Source organism: Conger conger, chromosome 4 (genome assembly GCF_963514075.1).
Source record: "Conger conger chromosome 4, fConCon1.1, whole genome shotgun sequence".
NCBI classification, from domain to species: domain Eukaryota; kingdom Metazoa; phylum Chordata; class Actinopteri; order Anguilliformes; family Congridae; genus Conger; species Conger conger.
In genome coordinates this window covers 38,113,800-38,136,587 of record NC_083763.1, presented here as the reverse complement: position 1 = coordinate 38,136,587, position 22,788 = coordinate 38,113,800, and the positions used below count along the sequence as shown (strand labels likewise).

Below are 22,788 nucleotides of genomic sequence, written 5' to 3'. Positions count from 1 at the left end.
GTAGCTATTCTAGCCATTGAATGTCTATCAGTGTGTCTTGTTGGGATAGCTAGCTAGCTCTATGCTTCTATGCTTAGCTAGCTAGTCTATATTGGCTTGGTGGTTAACATTACCAGCTAATTTCGTTAGCTAGCTAGCTATGTAACATCACATAGGACAATTTAGCTATAATGGCAACTTCTAGCTAACTAGCCATGTTATTAAGTCCTGTAAAGCATATATATAAAACCAACAACAGACTAGTTGTCAGCGCCAAGCTTACAAAAGTAGATTTGAATTGCTATTTTGAACAGCAGAGGTTAGGGCTTTAGTTTGTTTTTATCGCTGTGTTAATCACTGAAACTGGTTGCATACCTGTCAAGTGATTGAACATTTGTTTTAAATAGCACTGGAATTTGTCAGTAGATTAGCTTTGATTTGATATTGCTTGTAAGCGATTGTAGGCGATTGAAATAGGTGTGCTCAGAGCGACGCTCCGTCCCAGTTTGCTCTCTCCCTCGAAGACCCCCCCCCCTGCGACGTGGGCATCCATGGCATCGGAACCCCTCAAACCTCAGCTACCCCCCGCTGACCCCCCTGTGCGGTCACAGGGGGACTATGGAACTTCCAGTCTGCCACTCGGAAGGCTGACTTCATCCCCGCATATGCCTCTCTCCAGTCAACACCGCCACTCCCGCTGCCCTCTCATCCTCCTTCTCCTTCTCTCACTCCCCAGCCTTCCGGCCATGGCGGTGGGACTGGTCTTTTAATTTCCAACTCATGGAAATTCTCTGTTCTCCCCCTCTCTGACCTGTCCATATCCACTTTTGAATTCCATTCTGTTGCAGTATCCTACCCTACTAACCTTTTTATTGCAGTTATCTATTGTCCTCCAGGGCCCCTGGGAAGCTTCCTTGATGAGCTAGACACCCTTTCTCAGCAGCTTGTTCCCTGAGGATGGCACCCCATTGATTCTCCTTGGAGACTTCAACATCCACCAAGAAGCCTCCCAGGCTGCTGCCTTCCTACCGCTCCTCCACTCCTTCGGCCTCTCCCTGCAACACTCTGCTCCAACCCACAAGGCAGGCAATGCCGTAGACCTTGTCTTTGTGAGGAACTGCTCATGCTCCGATTTCACGGTTACCCCTCTGCATACATCTGATCACCACTTCATCTCAATCTCCCTCCCTCTTCCTCCCCATCCTCATCCCCCTCCTCCCACCCACACTTCCTCAGCCCGCCGTAACCTCCACTCCCTCTCACCCTCTTCCTTTGCCACCACTGTCACCACCTCACTCCCCCCTCTCGAATCCTTCTCGGAACTCCCCACTGACTCTGCCACCCTCCTTTCATCGCTCTCCTCCGCCTTTGACTCTCTCTGTCCCAAATTCAGAACTCCACTTCTAACCCCCGGAAACTGTTCTCTATTTTCTCCTCTCTCCTCAGCGCACCGCCTCCTCCACCTCAGTCCTCCTTTGCTGCTGAAGACTTTGCTGATTTTTTCGATGAGAAGGTCAGAGACATCCGCAGATCCTTTACAACCAGCGCCCCCCTCTCTGTGCCCTTCCCTCCCTCTTGGCCCATCTCTTCCTTTTCCACTTTCTCCCCCCTTACAGACTCTGATGTTTCTCAACTCCTGCTCTCCCACCGCCCTACAACCTGTGCCCTTGACCCTATCCCCTCTTCTCTTCTCCAGACTATCACACCTGACATTCTCCCATTTGTCCCTCCCTTGTCAACTCCTCCCTGTCTTCTGGCTGTTTTCCAGCATCCTCCAAGAGGGCCCACATCACTCCGCTGCTAAAAAAAAAGCCTACTCTGGATCCCTCCATCATCCAGAAATACAGCCCGGTATCTCTTCTTCCTTTTCTTTCTAAAACCATAGAACGAGCCGCTTCTAGTCAACTTTCTTCTTTCTTTTCTAACAACAACCTGCTAGACCCCCATCAGTCTGGCTTCAGATCGGGCCATTCGACAGAGACCGCGCTCCTCTTCGTCCGTGAATCACTCTGCTGCCTTTGACACTGTGGATCACTCCATCCTCCTGTCCGCTCAACTCAGGTAAGACTGAAATGATATTCATCCCTGCTAATACCTCTCCCCATCTGGATCTCTCCATTTCCCTCCATTTGCCACACTTACACCATCACCCAGTGCAAGGAACCTCGGCGTGGTGATGGACAGCAGACTGTCCCTTTCCGAGAACATTGCGGCGGTGACCCGGTCATGCAGGTTCTTCCTATACAACATACGGAGAATCCGCCCCTTTCTCACCCCCTACTCGACCCAGCTCCTGGTCCAAGCGATGGTTCTGTCCCACCTGGACTACAGCAATTCCCTCTTGGCTGGCCTCCCAGCGTCCGCCATCAGACCCCTCTAACTTATCCAGAATGCAGCAGCTCGTCTGGTCTTCAACGTTCCCAAATACTCACGTCACCCCCCTGCTTACTTCCCTCCACTGGCTGTCTGTCATGGCTCGCATCAAATTCAAAACATTGGTGCTAGCCTTCCAAGCAGTTAAGGGGTCTTCCCCAGCTTACCTACAAAAAATCATCAGACCCTACACCCCTGCCAGACCTCTTCGTTCAGCCTCCACAGGCCGCTTGCCACCTCCCCCTCTCCGAACTTCCACCTCACGCTCACGACTACTGTCTGTTCTGGCTCCACGGTGGTGGAAGGAACACCCCGTTGAGGTCAGAACTGTAGAATCTCTTCCCACCTTCAAGTGCAAACTGAAGACGCACCTCTTCAAGCAGCACCTCTCCCCGTCCCTCCCTACCTCCCTGTGAACCGTAATTGTTGTCTCTGTGACTTGCTTTGTGTATCGGTATTTTTAGTTTGGCTAGGTAAGCAGCGTTTGGCTAGTTAAGTTTGGTCACTTTTGGTTTGTTGTTTATTTGTTTGTTTAAAAAAAAAAAATTTCAAATTGGTCCTTATCTTTGTTGTACAGTTAGCAGTTGTAATTGCAGTTCCCTCTAGGGCCTTTCAGCGCACTTGCCTTAATGTAACGTTATCTCCAGATTTGCACCTATCAACAGCTAGCACATTCTGGCATGAGGCATGACATCTCTGTTCATTCTCGTTCACTGCCCGCCACTACATTAATTACATGGATAGCAATCATAGCTACCAATACTGGCAGAGCTAGCTAACTGTCTTCGATCATGCGTGTAAGGGTAATTTTCTTAATTGACAATGTGTGTTAACAAAGACAATCACGTGATTACAAATAACCTTTTAGTGATAATCCTTATTACTATTAGATCACTTTCTGAATTAAGTGCTTACTATGAGTCTTTCTCTGTCTCTCTCCAGAAGACAGACATCCTTTCACCTTAATGTCTCTGCTTCTCAGCTAGCACATTCTGGTCTTACAGCAAGGTCAACAAGACAAAATACTGATAAATGTTCGTGGCCAGCTTCATGTCTTTTTGTTTTGGTAAAGCCCCCCCTTCAGGAAAAGTGAGTATAAGAGTCATACCATGTCTGATTCAAATCAGAAAGCCGGTAAGCTTTCTCACTTTCTGTCATTTCTTTGCAAATAAATACGAAAGTTAAATAGAAGAATAGCTATTGTTGTGTTTTTACTGGATGATGCTCACCTGTGATATCTTATTTGTGTATGTTAAAAAGGGCATTTTCCCCCTCACAAACGTTAGCTAGTTTGAACAGTAGAGTTAGCATATGGTTGGTTGATCACGTGGCTAGCTAGCAAACATATATTTAGCTAACCTGTGTAGTCAGCAGCTATTGAAATGATCTTGTGATGGAGCTCCCCAAATCCTAACTATAACTGTTAGTAAATGAAAAAAACAACAGACCCTCGATCACAATGAAAAGAAGTCTACTTTCTTGTTTTTATCCTTGTTTTTTTTTTTTTTTTTTTTTTAACTTCGGGCAATGTTGCTACGGCAAGCTGGAAAGATTAGGATTAGATGGATGCATCCCCCTGGCCCATTTTCATTTAAAAATTTAACTTTTGAATGCAATTCATTATGATTATCTGCTTATATAAGTACACATATCATATAATGAAATATTAACTGTTTATAAACAAGTTTATATGAAAAAACTGGTTTAATGAAAAAAAATGGTTTAGGCAGGTGGGTTTAATGTTTGCGGCTGATTGGTGTATGTAACATACTATATTTACTGATTACAGACATCTTTATATCAGTGCTCTCTATCTTGCTTTCCAACCGAGCAGATATTTTGATAACTTCGTCGTATTAAAAGGTGCTGATTTGAGAAGCTACAGCAACTGCGACTGACTCCTGTGAAATAATTGCTGCATTCCTCTGAAAATTTGACTGTTGATTCAAAGAGAATATTTGATTTAATATTTGATTGACTGCCCAGTTTTACATGTTGTTTGAAGTAGACCACATAGTTACAGTACCATAACAGGTATTAATGCATTGTGTGTTGGAAGCCTTGTCAGTGCATCGGTCAAGATAATGTTCTCGGTGCTTCTGTGAATTTCCTGTTTTTTTTTTGGCCAATCATTATCTCTTCTTTAAAATGTAGTTTTTGGGTTGAATTGTAAAAATGTTTCAAAACAAAAATCCTGTGAGCAGCTATCAACTGTAAAATCCTTAAAATGAGTATTAATTTACGATAAATCAAACTTTTCAGTTAAATCAGAAGCCACCTTTCAGAAGCAAAATGGAAATAGAATGTTAAGATTAATTGGAATAAAAAGGCTAAAAACATTGAAACCTTGATTGATGGTCAGAGTGCCTGGCACCCTCTCTAGGGTTTCCCAGGGTCTTGCTACCCATCATTTCATATCAGGACACCCCAGTAAAACCTTATTAACATAAACATCCAGGTTACAGGTTTAGAAAATGAATGGGGTTGGATATACTCGTTTCCTCCCAGGGACAAAATCCTTACATTAACACACACATGAATTGAGTCTCACCTGTGGCAGTTGGGGCTGGCAAAATGCAGGGTGTTTGTTGTTGGTGGCGTGCTCTGTGTGTGGGTCATGCAGACCTTGCAGGGGTACCATTGTGTACTGGCAGGATGAAACAGGAGCTGCCACAGCTGGGAAGCACAGGTCTGACGTTTGCTCTGAAAAATGTTAAAAGACATGAGCTCCAGCACTTCTTGCACCTGCACCCCAGTTTCAGAAAAGCCTACATCTGCTCCCCAAGCGTCAGTTGAGAATAGCCTGTTATTGTCAAATGTATTTTAAATACAAAGGTCTATACATACACTAAATACCTTGTCTTACATATTCCCTCAACAGTGTGCAGATGAAGATGCAATGGGGAAACAAACAGTCAAACAAACAAATCCCCAAAAAACCCTGAAACTCACTCTGTTTGGCCCAGGCCCTCCACAGGCAGAAGGGGATGAAGGCTACAATGACGAAGACAATGGCTCCGAGTACCACGCCCACAATCAGGTAGGGTAGGTCACTAGGACGTGGCACTGGGCCACCCGGGTGTACTGGCGCCACCAAGGCAGTCTCAGGTGGCTGGGGGCGTGGGTTTCTTCGAGCTTTGGTCTCCAGGATGACCACATTGCCAAACTCGCTCTCCCCACCCTCGTTAAAGCACTGCATCTTGATGTCATATGCAGTCTCTGGTTGCAGGTCAGTGATAGAATGCCAGTAACGGTCACCTAGGGAGAGCAGCATGTCAGAGTGCAGCTTCCACACACAAACATCGTGGCCTGTCCCTATCCCCGCTTTCCCCTTCACATACAGACATGCCTCAAACGTGTCAGGAACACACACTCACCCTCCACCACATCCTTCTTATAGTCACTGTCATTATCACTGTCAGTGGGCCGGTAAAAGATGTTGAAACCATAGATGGGCGTGTTGTTGTTGACAGGTGTGTACTGAAACAAAGAAAATATAGCGATTGTATAAAAATGAATATGTATTTGCAGCACCTACACACAAACACACAATCGGAAATCAGCATCAGTCTAAAAAAACACACATTGGTACATCCCTATGACACACATACAGACACACAAACATACACATGCTCATGTGCATGCGAAAGTATACAATACATTAAAAAAGTATTTGCCCCCTCCCTGATTTCATCCATCATACCATATTTATGTCTATATGTAATATTAGACTAAGAGAAACAGTAAACAGATTTTTTAAATTGTCATTTACTTTGATTTGAAAGGAAGCACCCATATTATTAAACTTAACTGGTTGCACCACCTTCAGCAGCATTAATTGCAACCAAACACTTCTGATCATTTGATAAGTCTTTCACATCCCTATGGAGGAATTGTAGGAAATTTCCAGCTTGGAATAAGGAGGCATGGATATCAGAATTTCAGTCCCTTTCTTCATGGCAGAAAAACATTCTGTCATGATGGTGATTGACAGGTAGCAAACAGCACAGAATGTCATCAGCTGCTTAAAATTTTCGTCCTCAACTTTTGTCTTCTTGTTTTGTCAATCCACCCTTAAAAATGTAGCAATAATCCACTAAAATATATATTAGGATGTCATTCAGGATGATGGATTACCTATCAAGCGACTGTGCAAATAGATTTTCATAGTGTAAAGAAATTAATGTAAATTAATGGCTGCCTGGAAGGTAGGAAAAACAAATTGAACATTGCTGTTGGATACTTTGAAAACTGGTTTGCAACAATGCAATGTATGCTACACCAAATTTTTTTGTCAACTTTATCCACAATTCCAGTATGGTCCTTTCAGTATCGGAATAGGTGAGCAGACCCAGCTGGAAGAGAAAGCAATGCAACGAGACTACTTGACCCCTTCACTTAAGCCCCCTGGTCTATAGCCATCTTCACTTTGATTTTGGGAGTAGGTAAGAAGAGCAGCAGGGAAAGAAGAATGTATTACTTGGGCCAGTATGTAGCCTACTGGCTGAGATGATGACTGAGACCTTGAGGGTTGGTGGTTCAAGCCCCAGTGTAGCCACAATAAGATCTGTGCCGCTGTCGGGCCCTGCTCAAGGGAGATTGTCCCCTGCTTAGTCTAATGAACTGTAAGGCATCAGCTAAATAAAAAATTACTATTGCTATTATTAAATAAGTATTACTGTTATGATTATTATATTTGCTTGTAGCATTTACATCATTTTTATTGTTTGATATTTGGATATGGTTCGCATTGGTTGTAATGGACCATTTTAAGCCTTTGCTTAAAGTAATAATCTCCCATCATATTTTCGATGGCTACTTTGCTAGCTGTTCGTATGGGAGAATTGTTACTGTACCCATGCGCTGATCAGTGGTTCCCAAACCCAGACCTTTAGTACCCCTTTGCTGGTTTTTGTGCAACCATGAGAGTCATCAAAGAATTTCAGTCATATTTCTTAATTAGGTGGTTTTCATCCTAAAATAAATAGAATTTATCAACACAATGCAGGTTTAGTTATCATTTGCTTTGCATTTGAATTTATCACCTCCCAAATAAAATTGACAAAAAGCATTTTATTCATATTCTGGGAGGTTTTGGATAGGTTTTTGGACCCCTAGATACAGTGAGCTACAGAATTATTGAGAAAGGCTGTATATATTAAACAATATGGATACTGATGTTCATGAAAATTTATGTTCAAACATACGGGAAAAGAATATACACTCACAAGCACTTTATTAGGTATTTTAGACTAATTGTTTTTATTCTACTGCTGTAGCCTATCCACTTAAAGTTATGATGCGTTGTGTTCAGAGATGCTTTTCGGCATACCACTGTTGTAATGTGCATAACGGTCACCTTCCTGTCAGCTTTGACCAGTCTGGCCATTCTCCTCTGAAATCTCTCATTAAAAAGGCATTTCGGTCTGCTGCTCACTGAATTTTTGTTTTGTTTTGAGCACCATTCTTTGCAAACTCTAGAGACTACCCTGACCACCCTGTCTGCCACCAACAATCATTCCACGGTCAAAGCCATTTATATCATTTTTTTCCCCATACTGAGGTGAACATTAACTGAAGCTCCTGACCCATATCTACATGACTGTATGCATTGCACTGCTGCCACACAATTGGCTGATTAGATAATTTATTATTTATTATTACATGCGATTAAAAACTTGCACGGTGAGTGTAGAACACATTATTTGTACTTTACTGAATATCATATTTGGATTTGGGAACTATCACACATACAACATGTATGGACACATAACACAGCAAGAGCTCATCCATCGCTTACCGTCCACTTCAGTATAACAGTGGTCTCGTTGATAGCTTCATTGTAGGTTATGTAAGGTCCATTGACAGGCCGTTCTGTGTTGCGATGGCTGCTTCCCACCACAGTGTATGCCTTAGAGGGGGCACTAGGAGGGCTCTCCCCCAAAACATTCACTGCTCGCACCCGAAACTTATATGATGTTCCTTCAGGGAAAGATTTTAATTTAGGATTAGAACAAGAGGCAGCAGTAGCTGATAATGATGTAGGTGACATATTGACAACGATAGCAAAGGTGGCAGTATGGTGATGGAAAGAAGAGAATGATAAAGGTAAAAACATGTTAACAAAAATGTGGATAATGATTGCAGTGTTTAAATCAAATGCTGTTGATTAACATTGGAAAGGCCAGAACCAACAGCATCAGGCATTACACATGCCCCCCAGCAGCATTAATATATCTAATGATCCAGAGAGTGACACGCCTTCCCCAAGCCGCATCGTCGCAACCGCAACAGTGACTCGCTCGGGGTGCTGTTGTTGTATGCGGCGAGCCTCCTCTTGCTGAGTCCTCCCACCCTTCCTCGGAGTAGTGAGCCAATTATGCCACTTCAAGTGAGTCGGTTATACCCAGCCTTAATGTGCAACTGCAACATCAAGGTTTGTTGCATCTTAACTGGTTGCGCCACCACGGCTCAAAATTTTTTTTCAAACAAACATGTTACATCTAAAAAAAAGTTTGATCTCGGGTGTAACTAACCTTTAAAAAAATTCCTCCAACACTGTATATGCAACACTCTCCTTCTTTCACAACTTGTCTTAAATGTTTGGGCTTAAAACTAAATGAAATAAAATTAGACTGTAAAATACAGGCATTATTTTAATTATTTTAATACAATTAATTGTAATCATTTGATGAAGACAAAGTTGGGGAAGAATAAGTGTGGGTGTAGTAATTATAGAAATTAGACATTTATAGTCCAAGTGCACAGAGAGAACACATCCAACATACTTTCACTGAAATGGTGACACTGAATATACTCTGAATAGACTACATGCCAGTGGTGCATAAAGAGGACTGTGAAAATGCAACAGATTTGAATCAGCCTTTACATTGGAAATGAGGAGTAAAACGAGAGAGCGTACAAGAATATAAGCACAGCACTGGGGCCCAGGAAGGTAGAAGAGAGCTGAATTATTAATGACTGAAGAAATAACACTGCATTTCCCACTTTCTCCATTTTGTGCTTTTCTCTGTGCCTGTAATTTACCTTGACATTTTTCCCTAAGCCTAACAAACCGCTATAATTTAGTTTCGCTGAAATCAATTTGGTTGTATCCTTTATTTCAAGAAAATAGTTTAGCAAAATTTGGTTTCATAAGCTTTATAAAATTAGGTTGCAGTGGGTGCAGAGATCAATGCTATAATGCTGGACAAGCCTGATTCAGTGGTTCAAGATTGTAAAAATTTCTAGAGATAAGGTGCTAGTGGTGGTGATGAAGGCTCACCTTTCTCCAGGCCAGTGATTTCTACAGACAGGCGGGAGGGGGGTATGTTTGCAACGGAAATGCTCCATTCTCCTCCCCCCTTCCGCAAGCGCCTCATTTCCACACGGAAGGACTGGATTGGGAACCCTCGATTGCCCCTTGGGATCCAGGTTACATATGCAGAGGTCTCTGTCGCCATGGAGATGGTGGGGCGGTCTGGAGCTTCAGGGGCTGAACACACAGACACACACAGACACACACAGACACACACAGACACACACAGACACACACAGACACACACAGACACACACAGACACACACTACAGTCAATTAAAACGAGGACAGAACTCTGCAGGTCTTGTGGATTTTCCGCAGGTGTCGCCGCAGCCGGTCAGTATATCTTTTTTTTTTCTTTTTTAATTTCAGCAATGACATGCAATGGATGACAACAACACCAGGAGGTGCAAGGACGTGCCATCAACCTTGTCAGCCTTTTGGAAGTCTATTTCATTTTTAAACTGAGCAACACTGCCCTTTGATACCGCATATCATTAAATAAATTGCAATGTATTTATCTGTAGAATGTGGAATTAGCCTATTTAATAGAATTATGGTTCCATCTGAAAGCAAAAGAGAATCCACACAAAGTCATGCGCATCCTTGCGTTTTGCGGTTGCTGTCTCTTCTATCACCTTGAAGTCGTGACCCACCCCCCCTCCCCCCCTCCCCCAAACATTGGCAGTTCATCACCCACCCACCACTTCACCGGCTAGCTCTGTGCCACGAGGAAACCCAAAATGGAGGCGACTCCCCGGTTGGTGAAAGCATGTCCCTGAGGTCTTCCCCATCATAGAGGGTGTCAGTGCTGCTGAGGGAGAAGGAGGTTTCAGGGAGTACTCACGTGACAGGCGTGAGGATTCCACAGGTGGAGTTTTAGGAGGCTCAATTGGTCCCCCGGGGCCTTGCATCTTACGCACTGATGACAACCAAGAGGCAGTTAATACACACTCATGAAAAAACACACAGACATATAGACACAGAGGTTATGGTACCTTTTCCGGTTCGGAAGGTGACCATGGCAGGTTGGCCCAGTCCAGCGCAGTTTTTGGCAGCCATCTCCACCTCGTAGAGACTGGCAGGCTCTAGCTTAGTAAGGGTCAGGGTGTGGAGCAAGCCCGAGATACTTCTAACATTCCACTCCTCAGAGGGGTCGGCTGCCTGCAGGCACATAGAGCAATGAATGTGTGAGTTTATTCGTTCATGGATCTCGATTTACAGTATTATCTTGGTATAATTACAATAGGCTGAAAATCTACCAGTATCAAAACATACTGCAATCGCATTAATGTTATTCTATTCTGCAAATCTAATCTTAGTTAGCTAACTATGAAAGAAGGGCTGTAATTCCTACACAGTTCCCCTCAAATTGAAGGAACTGTTTGCTGGAGTACAACAAAAATGTGTCTGTCCAACTACTTATGGACTGCACTGTACAAATGGAGAAAAAAAACCCATAAATCAATTCAGTAAAATTAACAGGCCGATTTCCGTTCAGATTGTTTTACTCGATGGCCTTACTGCCCTTGTATGTGGCCATTATGCCCTCAAATGCCAGCTCATTCCCCGGGCCTTGCCCCTAAAATAACGAAATTCCAGGCCTGTCGTTGGGTGAAGTAAGTAGTTTTATTTTCAGGAGCTAATCTACAGTTTTTCCAAGCACTTTGTAAATCACATCAAGTTAATATGCTCAGAATTCCAAATTCCATTAATGTATCAGTTGGCGTCAGCCGTTGTCAGAATTCTAACAGCAGCCGACGTCTCCTGATACGTTAACAGAATTCAGAATACTGAGCACATCAACTGGTGAGTGTAGGCTAAGAGTTCATTTCAGGCACTGGACTGAAGAAAAGATAATACCGTGGCAGGGACTATGGCAGAAGCTCTTTATATCTCAACTTATATACAGTACATTAACAAGCCAAGCAAGACGGGTACATTTTTATATTTCTTAGGTCTGCGCCCCCAGCAAAAAAATCCTTAATGGAATTATGAATGCAAATCTTGTTATAATTGAAAAAAACATTTTACCTGAACCTAGTATTAATTAAAATGAATTGATAATATGAATGAAATGATGAAATGATAATGTGGCACGACACGCTGTCCAATGTCAGCTGCACGTAACCTAGAGAATGCACAAGATGCGCAAGTAAAATGATCTGAACAAAGTTCAGCCTGCTACATTTCGGTTATTTAACAGCAGTTACAGTGCAGTCCATATGCATTTGGACAGTTGGTAGAATTTATGTTTCTGGCTCTGTAGTCCACCACATTGGATTTGAAATGAAACAATAAATGTGAGGTTAAAGTGCAGACTGTCCCATTTAATTTGAGAGTACTTGCATCCATATCGTGTGATGCGTGTAGGAATCGCATGCCTTTTTATACATAGCCGCCCCATTGTAGGGGACCAAAATTAATAGGACGGTTGGCTTCTCTACTGCTTCTGAATAGTCAGGTGTAAGTGCAGGTGCAAGAATGCTTTCTGTAACTAGTCTTGATTCTAGGCTTTTGATTGGCTTTGGAGTCATTATTTTTGGAGTATAGTTTGGAGTATTATTGGTGTTTGAGGCCTAGAGCTGTGTCAATGACAGTCAGATATTTCCAAAATATTTACGTACATCAGATAAAACTGCTGCAGGATGAGATGACTGCAGGCCTATTTTAGTTCATGCTGACTGGATTACATTTTTACTTTTGAAGGTGTTGTGGTGTTCGCTTTAATAAACATTTGTGGCAATGACATTATCGTCAGTGTTTTATATATTGTGAAACTGGTGAACTGCGTTCACATACATGAGAGGTTTGTAGGGTGTGTATGGGAGAGGAAATGTGTACCTTTCTGTATTTGATGATATATTCTTGTACACGTGCGCCCCCATCGTGTCTAGGTCTCCAGGCAAGCTCATAGAAGTCTGCCTTTACTGTGCGCGGCTGGCTGAGGATAACCGGGGCCTCAGCATTAGAGATCTCCCCAGGGATCCCTGAGCAGTTCTGAGGTACCACTGCACCTGTGGCCACAGGCTTTTGGGCCCACTCTTGCAAAGCCATATCAGGACTGAGGGGCTGCAGTCTCTCTGTAGATGGGAGCTTCACTGCGAGACAGAGAGAAACAAAACAAGCATTGGGACCCTTTTGGAATGATGGGCATCATGGGCTACACCTGAACAGGAGGAGAGCCCTGGGTCAGCATATTCTTAGGGTAGCACCGGATTATATAAACTAGGGGGGGCAGGGAGGAGAGAGAATGAAATGAGTAGGGTGACAGCCCAGACAGAAGCAGTCATGGTACCTATCATTTTAGTAATACAGGCTAGGGACAGTGGGGAGTAAGGGTACAGGGGAGGATGTGTAGAAGCAACAGTCAGAAATGTTTAAAACTTGAGGCTGTTACTCAGAGCAGGGGCATTGACACAGTAGTGGATTGGCTACTACAGAGGAGCTGGGTTTGTACGAAATTAGGATTGGGGGCTGGCCAGCATTTGATAACATTACAACTGCTGTTATAAGGAAACTGAATTCAGAATTGTCCAATGCTTCTTTTCAGGCAGGCTAGAGTAGACTGAAATCCACTGGTGTTAGCAGCAGTGGCTAGTGTTTGTTAAATGGCAAACAAAGATGGCAGATGGGGAGAGGTGGACCCACAACGACCATATACAGTATGTCACACTTTCCGGAAAAATACTTCCGCAAAGGAATGGGCTTATGTTTCCTTGCTCAAAAGAAAGTTCCTAACTTCTAGCACCGAGAAGCAACATTTAACAGGTTGGAATGTCCTTAAAGATAGCGAAAAAAATGAATTGGAATGAGCCCCACCCTTGATACAGTGCAAAATACTTCTTAGCTTTTTGGCAAACTAAGCAGGAGGAACACTTTAGCAGTAGGAAAAGGTGAGCATTGCTGGGCTGAATGGCCTGTTTTCATCATTATGTTAAGTAACAGACTCACAGATATGGCACAGCTTCAGAGACAGCACAGACTCAAATTTTCAGCATGGTTTCAGAGAAATGGCGCAGATGCAGAGAGATGGCATAGATGCAGAGACGATGCAGAATATAAACCGAGAAACAAAACAGATTCAGAGATTTCACAGATGCAGAGAGACTGCATAGATGCAGAGAGGCACAAAGGCAGGGTATGGGGCACACCTGTAGGGAGGATGATGAGGTGTGCAGTGGCCTGGGCACTGCCCACAGCATTGTGGGCCATACACTGGTACAGACCCTGGTCCTGTGGGCCCACACTGAGCACGCGCAGCATACGTGTGGATATGCGGTAACGTGCCAATGGGGTCAGGGGCTGTGCGTTGTGCAACCATACTACTGATGGAGCAGGCTTGCCCCGCACCAGGCAGCTGAAGCGCACACTGTCCCCCCACCATGCAGACTGCTGCTGCCTTTCCATGCTCACCTGTGGGGGCTCTGGGAGGGAGTGGGAGACAACATGCAAAACATCAGTTTCAACTTACCACACCCTCAACATCAGCTCATTCCCTGGATTTGTAGTATGGTGAGAAAAATATCCCAAATATTGAGGTCAAGACCACAGTATCGGTATTCTGCCCTGTCTAGCTGAAGTTGCGTGCCATGCATTTCAATAGCACCCAGGAGAGAAAGTATTGAAAAGGATACCCAGAAAACCATGCCCAGGAAAGGATACACAAACAATCCAAGCTCTTCATTCTTCCTAATTCAACTTCTTAGCATCTCCTCATTGTGAAATCTGTGTGGTTCCAGGATCGGACTTACAATTCTTTCTTTTTTTCCACAAAAAATATTTTATTTATATTTAGGTTCAAATAAAAACAGTATAATTTATGTAGAAATTCCATATGGGTGAAAGTGTTGCAAGCCATACATAAAAACATATACATTTAGTTATTGAAAGACAAATGATCGACATTTTTTTTAATCATACAATGAGAACAAAGGATAATTTTGAATGTAAATTATTTTTTATACAACCCATCGTATCAGCTGAGCATGAAAACCCGTCCGGACCATGTCCGGAGCCAGACTAGTTTAATGCCAATTGAAATGTAAAAATTATGTTTACCCATAATCTAGACGCAGTATTATATTAAAATTTGATGTCTGTGGTGTTACTCAGCAGACAGTGTCAATTTAAAAATAACAGAAAACAAGTAGTGTACAATTTTTTTATATAATAACTATGGAATAATGTTTCAGAACTATTTCAGAAGCAGACAAGTAATCACTTTATCCCTTGTTAGGAATGGGGTTAACCTCAGCTGAAAAGCTGTGGCTTTATCGGCAGCTATCCATGATAACAAACATGCTGTGAGACCACACCAGATTTGCATTCGGAATTGCAAATCATTATTTCTATAGTCTTTCATGCATTATTGTACTCTTCACCAAAGGAAGTGAAGGAGAATGGCTTTATATGCCTTAAGTGTATTATTTTATATACATAAAATGCACATATCAGTTTCTCAACAATAGCCTAATTTTGTGCTGGGAAGAGGTTTCATTTAAGTTTGAAAGAAAAGAAAGAGGCTGTACTGTGCAATGCTGCAAAGGAGAAATGAGGGAGGAGAGCTGGAAAAGCTTGCATCCTGCTGGCTGAGCGAGTAGACCAGAGCTTCAATCTTGAAATTGGAACATCAAGACAACTTATGCAAAGTAGGGCTGCAGGAACGAAATTCAAATAGAAAATAACATTAGGCCTATTCCAATGCTGAAATTACCATTTGATTGTGTTTTTTTTTTTTTAATTAATAAATAATTGATTATAAATGTTTTGGCTAACATTAGCGAATCAGTTAACATGTGATGAACAATAAAATAAAGTTCCCGACCTCAGAACGGCGAAACGTTGGGAACAGGAGCTTGTCGCAACCGATAATTTAAAAAGCAGCAGGTGGAAACAACTGTGATTTCTGTCATTAAATGGACATAACAAATAAAGACATTGTAATCTGTAGATTATGCTCATATGAAATACCACCCTATAATGAGTAAGTTGAGGGCCCACCTGCTAATGATACACCCTGGTAAGCTAGCCGAGCTGACATAGTTAGAGGAACTACGGCCAAAGCAGGCAAGAATGACGGCTTTCTTGCCTTCTGCTTCATCGCGAGGATAACCGGTTGCCTGCCAAACGGCGATTACAGATGGTGGCCGGCCTGTAGCGTAGTGGTTAAGGTACATGACTGGGACACGCAAGGTTGGTGGTTCAATCCCTTGGTGTAGCCACAATAAGATCTGCACTGCACTCGATACAGAAACCGTGGATCGGGTTGTGTTTCTGGCCAACAACCTTTAGCACCAAAGCCACTTGCTTGCCTAAAAGCTAATACCATCGCATTGTCCGGCCTCTTTGCCCTCTTCTTCACCCTCTCTTGCCACAAAAAAAAAAACTTCCTCTTTTAAAAACATTGTTCACCTCCACCATTTTTTCCCAAAATCATCATCTTTAATTCCACATTCACACCTATCTTTCTCACAAACTCTATTATTATGGGTCACAGTGCTCTCCTCACTCACCCTCCAGAGTATAACCAAGTAGAATGAAGTTCACTCACCGAACACCTGCACGTTGTACAGGACATAAGCAGAGTTTGGTGCACCCATGCCATTATCTGCACGGCAGATATATGTGCCCGAGTCACCCTCGCTTGCCATGTCAATCAGCAGGTTGCTGAGCAGGAAACGGGTGTTGTTATGGTAACGTAAGTCCAGACCATCCTTGGCCCATGTGACCTGTGGGGGTGGGATCCCGCTAGCAACGCACTCCAGGACTAGCCGCTGGCCTTCAGTGACCATGATGGTGCGTGATTCTGGGGGGTAGACAATCCGTGCTGCCTCGGAGGAGGAGCCTGAGGGGAAAATGTACACAGTTCGATACATGATTAGACGATTTCCTCTATCATTGTACATATGACACAGATATTTTTCAGAATTAAATGCTGGTTTCAGGCGCTGCCACAGTATTTTGCTCCTTTTTAGCCATTTCAGACTTGGCCATGCCATTGTCTTTTAGTCATTGCCTTGTATGAAGTTCTTCATAAGTTCTTCCGTGATCTTTTGTGACTTCTCTGATGGGTCACTGAACCCTTGGAGAAATTTGGCGGGCAGGCCACTTCTGGAAAGATTCACCACTGTTCCAAGTGTTCTCCATTTAGAGATAATGGCTCTCACTCTGGTTTGTTCCAGAGCCTTGGCTTTGGAGTGGTTGAAGTAAAGAGCATCTAGTCTTTACCTGAATCCAGGAAAGGCAGGACCAAAAACAAGCAGTCCATGTTTGAAAACCTTCCTATTTGTCTGGATGAGGGTTATTTGCAATTATTCAGCTAATGTTGGTGCAACCAATCAAGTGGGTAATTACTTTGTCACAGCGTGTGCTTACTCAGATTCCCTTTGTCTAATATTACATTTTGTCTAAAGATCTGAAACCATTACGTTTTTTTCCCTGCATAGTGTCAATAGAAAAGGCAAAATTAAAGATTTCAAATTTTTGGTATTTCATTAAATAAAGTAAAATAACATTAAGCAATAGACCACTTTTCTGATCCCGTAGAGTAAAGGTGAAGGGAGGTCAGTAAATAATACATTTTGTTATATTTACAAACTTTTCATTCCATTTAGTAAAGTGAAGCTGCTTTCAAAACATAATGAAATGAGTTTCTAATATCGGAAAATGAACTATAAAGAGCTGTAATAAACCAGATTCAAATCAATATTTGTTGTGACCACCCTTCACCTTTGGAATTTTGTTCCAAACATATCGGAGAACTTGCAACAGTTCGTATGCATACTTTGTCTCACTTTCTTTTAGGTCTCCAGGTAATACTAGAGAGCCGCAATTAAGTCATAAGAATAGTGGTCTTTTGCTTAATGTTACTTTTTATTTAATGAAATACAAAAACATTCATTCAAATGTAACATTTAACATCAAAATTTATATTTAAAAAAAATCTAAATCCAAAAATCTAAATCCAAGCCCACTGAACTTTGCACGGTACTGTATATGCAATGAGGCTTTTTCCAGGTATACACAACAATCCTGTGCAGTTAGGCCTGTCCCGGTGTAGTCCCATGCATTTCGCCTTAACTCACGGCGTATACGCAGGCGGTCAGTAGAGGCAGATGTTTTAAACTCCTGAGTGACAGGGTTGTAGGCGGCACATTTGTAGGTGCCCTCATCTTCCTGGGTGGCGTTTATAATCTGCAGGTTTCCTGAGGGCATGATGAGGTAGTTCCCTGTCGGAGTGAAAAGAGGTGCGAGTCAGTGTAGAACAGACAGCATTTTCACGCCTAGTACATAATATACTTATCTAGTCTTCAGTAAAATGACCACCCAATAAGAGATGTAATTCTCTTTATTCTTTTACTCTATCAGAAAACTATATGAGGGATTCGCAGGTAAAGGCATGAATTTCTCAGGTACTTCAAAAACTAGAATAAAACTACCTTCTTTTTTTCCTTGAAGAGATGTGAGCACTTAAGTGCACACTATCCATCTGAACATGAGGTGAGGATTAGAGCAGAGAGGTGTACCTTTGGATGTCTCCAGCCACTCCTGTTTAACACTGTAGCGAACCTGTGCTTTAGGCTGGCTCTCAGGCAGGTGGCACTGGATCACTGCTGTGTTCCCCTCATCCACTTCAATCTCCTGCTGATCATCAGTCTCAAAGTCCCGTAGCTCTGTGAATGCACATACAAATGCAACTTCAACATGCCAGATATGACTGTGAGGATTCCATCTCTTATGCTCACACAAAACAGCAGGTTTGTTGTCAATTGCCAGTTTTTGGTGGGCAAAACTGACCAAGTCCCAGGGAAATTACAACCAGATTACATCCAGACGAACGCTTTATTTAAGTAAGCTGGTTCTCCACCAAAATGTCACACACCATGACACCCCCAGGGAGGACAGAAGAGCTGGACACAGGAAGCTAACTACATCCTGGACATTTTATTCAGGAAGGAGTTCATGTGGTAGAGCTTGAGAGATAGCAAGCAAATAAACAGGGAAAAATAGACTAAAAAGTCTTCACCCTCATCAGATTCAGGCAAAAAATTATAATGACAAATAAGCAAACATGAAACACACAAAGCTTTTTAGCCCTCTTGTATGGCATAGCTCACTACTCTTGTTTGCCGGCAGTTTCCTGCCAGCCTACGTTACACATAGACCTAATGGAAGTGCTTGGGTCCATACAGTCTAGCCCAGGTTACAAAGATGCCAGTGCAAGACATTAGATACTACGAGTACCATGATCCACTGAGGTGCTTAGTCACCACCCATGTCATCTTCATTGAAAAGCAACTGAGCATTCCATGAAAATGATATAGAGGGCCTTCAATTTTTGGTATTACTTTGTTGAAAATAGCCATTTATTTGTCATCAAAATAAGTTTAATTTTACCATTTAAAATGAGTGCAGAGTATATTTCCGCCAGGTACTGCTGACATACAATAAAAAGCAATTGTATATCCCATAGTGACATGGGTCCATGATGTAATTGCCCCTTAAAACCTATTCTTGTAATGTAAGATTATATACCTGAACTGACGCTTTTGGATTTGGAGATATACTCAAGTAAAGTATACCAACCCTTCTCCCAACCCTCTCCCCCCGCTGACCCTCCTACCTTCCCCAACTCCCTAGCCTCCTTTTCTCCCCTCTCTGACTCTGACACATTGAAACTCCTTACATCCCACCGCCCGACCACCTGTCCTCTTGACCCCATCCCCTCTCCCCTTCTACAATCTATATCCAATGACCCCTCTGCCCTGAACAACTACCGGCCTGTCTCTCTTCTTCCCTTTCTCGCTAAAACTCTGGAATGGGTGGTCTGCTCCCAACTGTCCACTTATCTTCTCCAGAACAATCTTCATGACCCCAACCAGTCTGGCTTCAAGAGTGGCCACTCCACTGAGACCGCCCTGCTCACGGTCACTGAGGCACTCCACTCTGCTAAAGCCAAATCCCTCTCCTCTGTCCTCATCTTCCTCGACCTGTCGGCCACCTTCGATACAGTCAACCATGAGATTCTGCTCTCATCGCTGTCTGGGATGGGTGTCACAGGGTCTGCACTCGCTTGGTTTTCCTCCTACCTCTCTGGTCGCTCCTACCAGGTGACTTGGAGGGGCTCAGTCTCTGACCCTCACCCCCTACAAACTGGAGTCCCGCAGGGCTCAGTTCTTGGGCCTCTCCTCTTCTCGCTATACACCATGTCTCTTGGTTCTGTTATCTCTTCCCATGGCTTTTCTTACCACTCTTACGCTGATGACACCCAACTCATTATTTCCTTCCCCCCCGACACCAAAGTCACCACACAGATCTCTGCCTGCTTGGCTGATATCTCTGCGTGGATGACTTCCCACCACCTGACACTCAACCTTGCCAAAACTGAGCTTCTCTACATCCCTGCTAAGTCCTCTCCGTCAATCGACCTCTCACTGATTGTTGAGGACTTTGTAGTTTCCTCCTCCCGTACGGCAAAGAATCTTGGGGTGACTCTTGATAACTGCCTCACCCTGGCTCCACAAGTATCCTCCACTGTCAGAACCTGCAGGTTCTTTCTGTATAATATACGCTGTATCCGTCATCTCCTGACGGAGAAAGCCACCCAGCTCCTAGTCCTGGCGCTCGTCATTTCCTGCCTGGATTACTGCAACTCCCTCCTAGCCGGTCTCCCAGCGTGTGCCATCAAGCCCCTCCAGCTGGTCCAGAATGCTGCAGCCCGCCTGATCACCAGTCAGCCCAGGTCGGCTCATGTCACCCCGCTTCTCATTGGCCTCCACTGGCTTCCTATTGCTGCACGCATCCGATTCAAGGCCCTAGTGTTGGCATTTCAGGCTGCTAAGGGGACTGCCCCACCTTACATACAATCCTTGATCACTCCCTACTCCCCAGCCGGGCCACTCCGGTCTGCCAGCTCTGGTCGCCTTATGGTTCCCTCTCTACGCACCTGGCGGTCGAGCTGCACGTTCACGCCTGTTTTCTGTTCTGGTTCCTCAGTGGTGGAATGACTTGCCTACCACTGTCAGGACAGCAGAATCCCCCCCCCTATTTTGACGCAGACTCAAAACACACCTTTTCAAACTCTACCTTAGTCCTCCCTCCTGATTTCCCCGCCCCCCCTTTCTGATATCCCAATCCTCCTTGTCTAACCAAAAAATTTTTTTTATTTTATTTGCACTTATGATGACAACTATATGTTTAGAACAGCATTCCAGGTGTATTTTCCTAGTTATGGATGTGATGCTTTGACTTGTGGAAGAACCTATGCACTTGTAAATCGCTTTGGATTAAAAGCGTCTGCCAAATGACAAAAATGTAAATGTAAATGTAAAATGTAAAATGTAAATGTAAAATGTAAACATTTAATAGAATGCTAAAAGTAAAAAAGTGCCGTCTGCACGAAGACATGTAGACCTACTAAACAGACTGTCAATCTATTAAACACAACACAAACCAAGCAATTGGCTACAACTTGCGTGAACACCAGGGAAATGTCGCAGTCAAACACTGCTTTCTGAAGAAAATGGATTCAATGATTGCCAATTGTGGCATTCTCATTTCTATTACTTATGTACATAATGTCATACAAAGCGAGGAGCAAGGAGTGTTCTGTAAATTGACACAGAAACAAATGCAACACTTCCAAATAATGTATGCATTTCCCATAGAGGTGAGTGTTGCATTTGTTTCTGTGTCAATATACAAGAAAAACGCCTTGCTTTGTATGACATTATCTACATAAGTAATAAAAATGAGAATGTCACAATTGGCTACAAGTTGCGTGAACACCAGGAAAATATAGGAGCCAAACATTGCTTTCTGAAGAAAATGGATTCAATATGATTGCCAATTGTGCAATTCTCATTTCTATTACTTACGTAGATAACGTCATAAAAAGCAAGGAATGTATATTGTATAATGTCACAGAAACAAATGCAACACTTCCCTCTATGGGAAATGCATACATTATTTGGTCACTGCATCGAGTTGTGCCTTAGATAATATCCTCATATTGTAAGCATGAGTCACCCTCTGGTGGTGGATAAAAGAAACATTCTGCCATTCCTTCAGCGAGCCCATTAAATAAATGCATCCAAAATTCAAGCAGCAAGGACATACAATTAGACATTTATTACTGCAATCAGCACTGTTCACATTTCTATATGAACTAATGGGCCTGACAAAAGAATAAAAGTTTCTACCCAACATACTAAGCCGATAATTAATTAATAAATGGCAACTGACAGACTGGCATTTTTTTCCCACCCCGATTTGACTGTGTTGATGACAATTGCACACCCAAGGGGAGACTGAGACATTGTATGCAATTACAGTATGAGTTACAGGCATTTTAAAGATATTTTCAGGTAGCAGAACAGTTTAATTTGTGAAAATTCAGTTGACTGCTATATAATGCCAACGTGTGGCCAGATGCCAGTGCTAATGAGATTAAGTGCTATGGTGGACCATAATATCCTATACTCGCACATTGCCTCCTGGTGGTGGTTGTGTGAATGGAAAACCCTAAACCACTATGGCCAAACTATGGCCTCTATGGTAAAACTTGCCACAAATGACTTCACCTGTTATAGGCTGAAATGTCCCTACTGTCGAAACCTTGCAATTATTTTTTCCTTGTGAATGAAATTCTTACCGCAGAAGCAACGCCAAATAAAACACTAAAACCAGTTTCAAATTTTTACATTTCAAAGCTGCCAAAATGAAATTACAGCTCACAGGTAGCCATACACCTCTATCCCAGTAACAATGTTCACACCATTATAATGCAAGCTCGCATATGCCCTTATGAATATTTCTGCTCATATAGCACATTACAAAACCAAAAAAATCAGTTTATGTTACTCAATAAAGCATGCATAAAACTTTGTGCTCCCGATATTAGAAATGTGCACGTTCGAGTGCGTGTTCCCCCTTGAAAGGGCCATGCAGTGATATTCTGCTTTGCAAATTTTCCGATAATATACATTCTTTCTTTTCAAGGTCACTTCACTATATTAAAAGAATACTCACCTGCCCCCTTCTTCAATATACAACGAGGAAACGCAAAACCCATAAACAGAATACAGACCACAAATTGCTCTTCATTAAACATTTGT

General features: G+C 42.9%; 1 protein-coding gene across 1 annotated transcript in view; it reads right to left on the bottom strand.

Moving 5' to 3' along the window:
• The window catches only part of boc (BOC cell adhesion associated, oncogene regulated), a 50,775-nt gene that overhangs the window by 5,586 nt on the left and 22,401 nt on the right, over positions 1-22,788 (bottom strand). Inside the window, exons 4-15 of the mRNA XM_061238890.1 lie at positions 18,199-18,345; positions 17,758-17,901; positions 16,224-16,517; positions 13,825-14,097; positions 12,515-12,771; positions 10,669-10,834; positions 10,518-10,592; positions 9,638-9,847; positions 8,153-8,334; positions 5,730-5,832; positions 5,305-5,610; positions 4,904-5,055 (exon numbers count right to left, since the gene is read on the bottom strand). Of these exons, the coding sequence (XP_061094874.1) occupies positions 4,904-5,055; positions 5,305-5,610; positions 5,730-5,832; positions 8,153-8,334; positions 9,638-9,847; positions 10,518-10,592; positions 10,669-10,834; positions 12,515-12,771; positions 13,825-14,097; positions 16,224-16,517; positions 17,758-17,901; positions 18,199-18,345 (2,309 nt within the window). The remainder of the gene's footprint in view (positions 1-4,903; positions 5,056-5,304; positions 5,611-5,729; positions 5,833-8,152; positions 8,335-9,637; positions 9,848-10,517; positions 10,593-10,668; positions 10,835-12,514; positions 12,772-13,824; positions 14,098-16,223; positions 16,518-17,757; positions 17,902-18,198; positions 18,346-22,788) is intronic.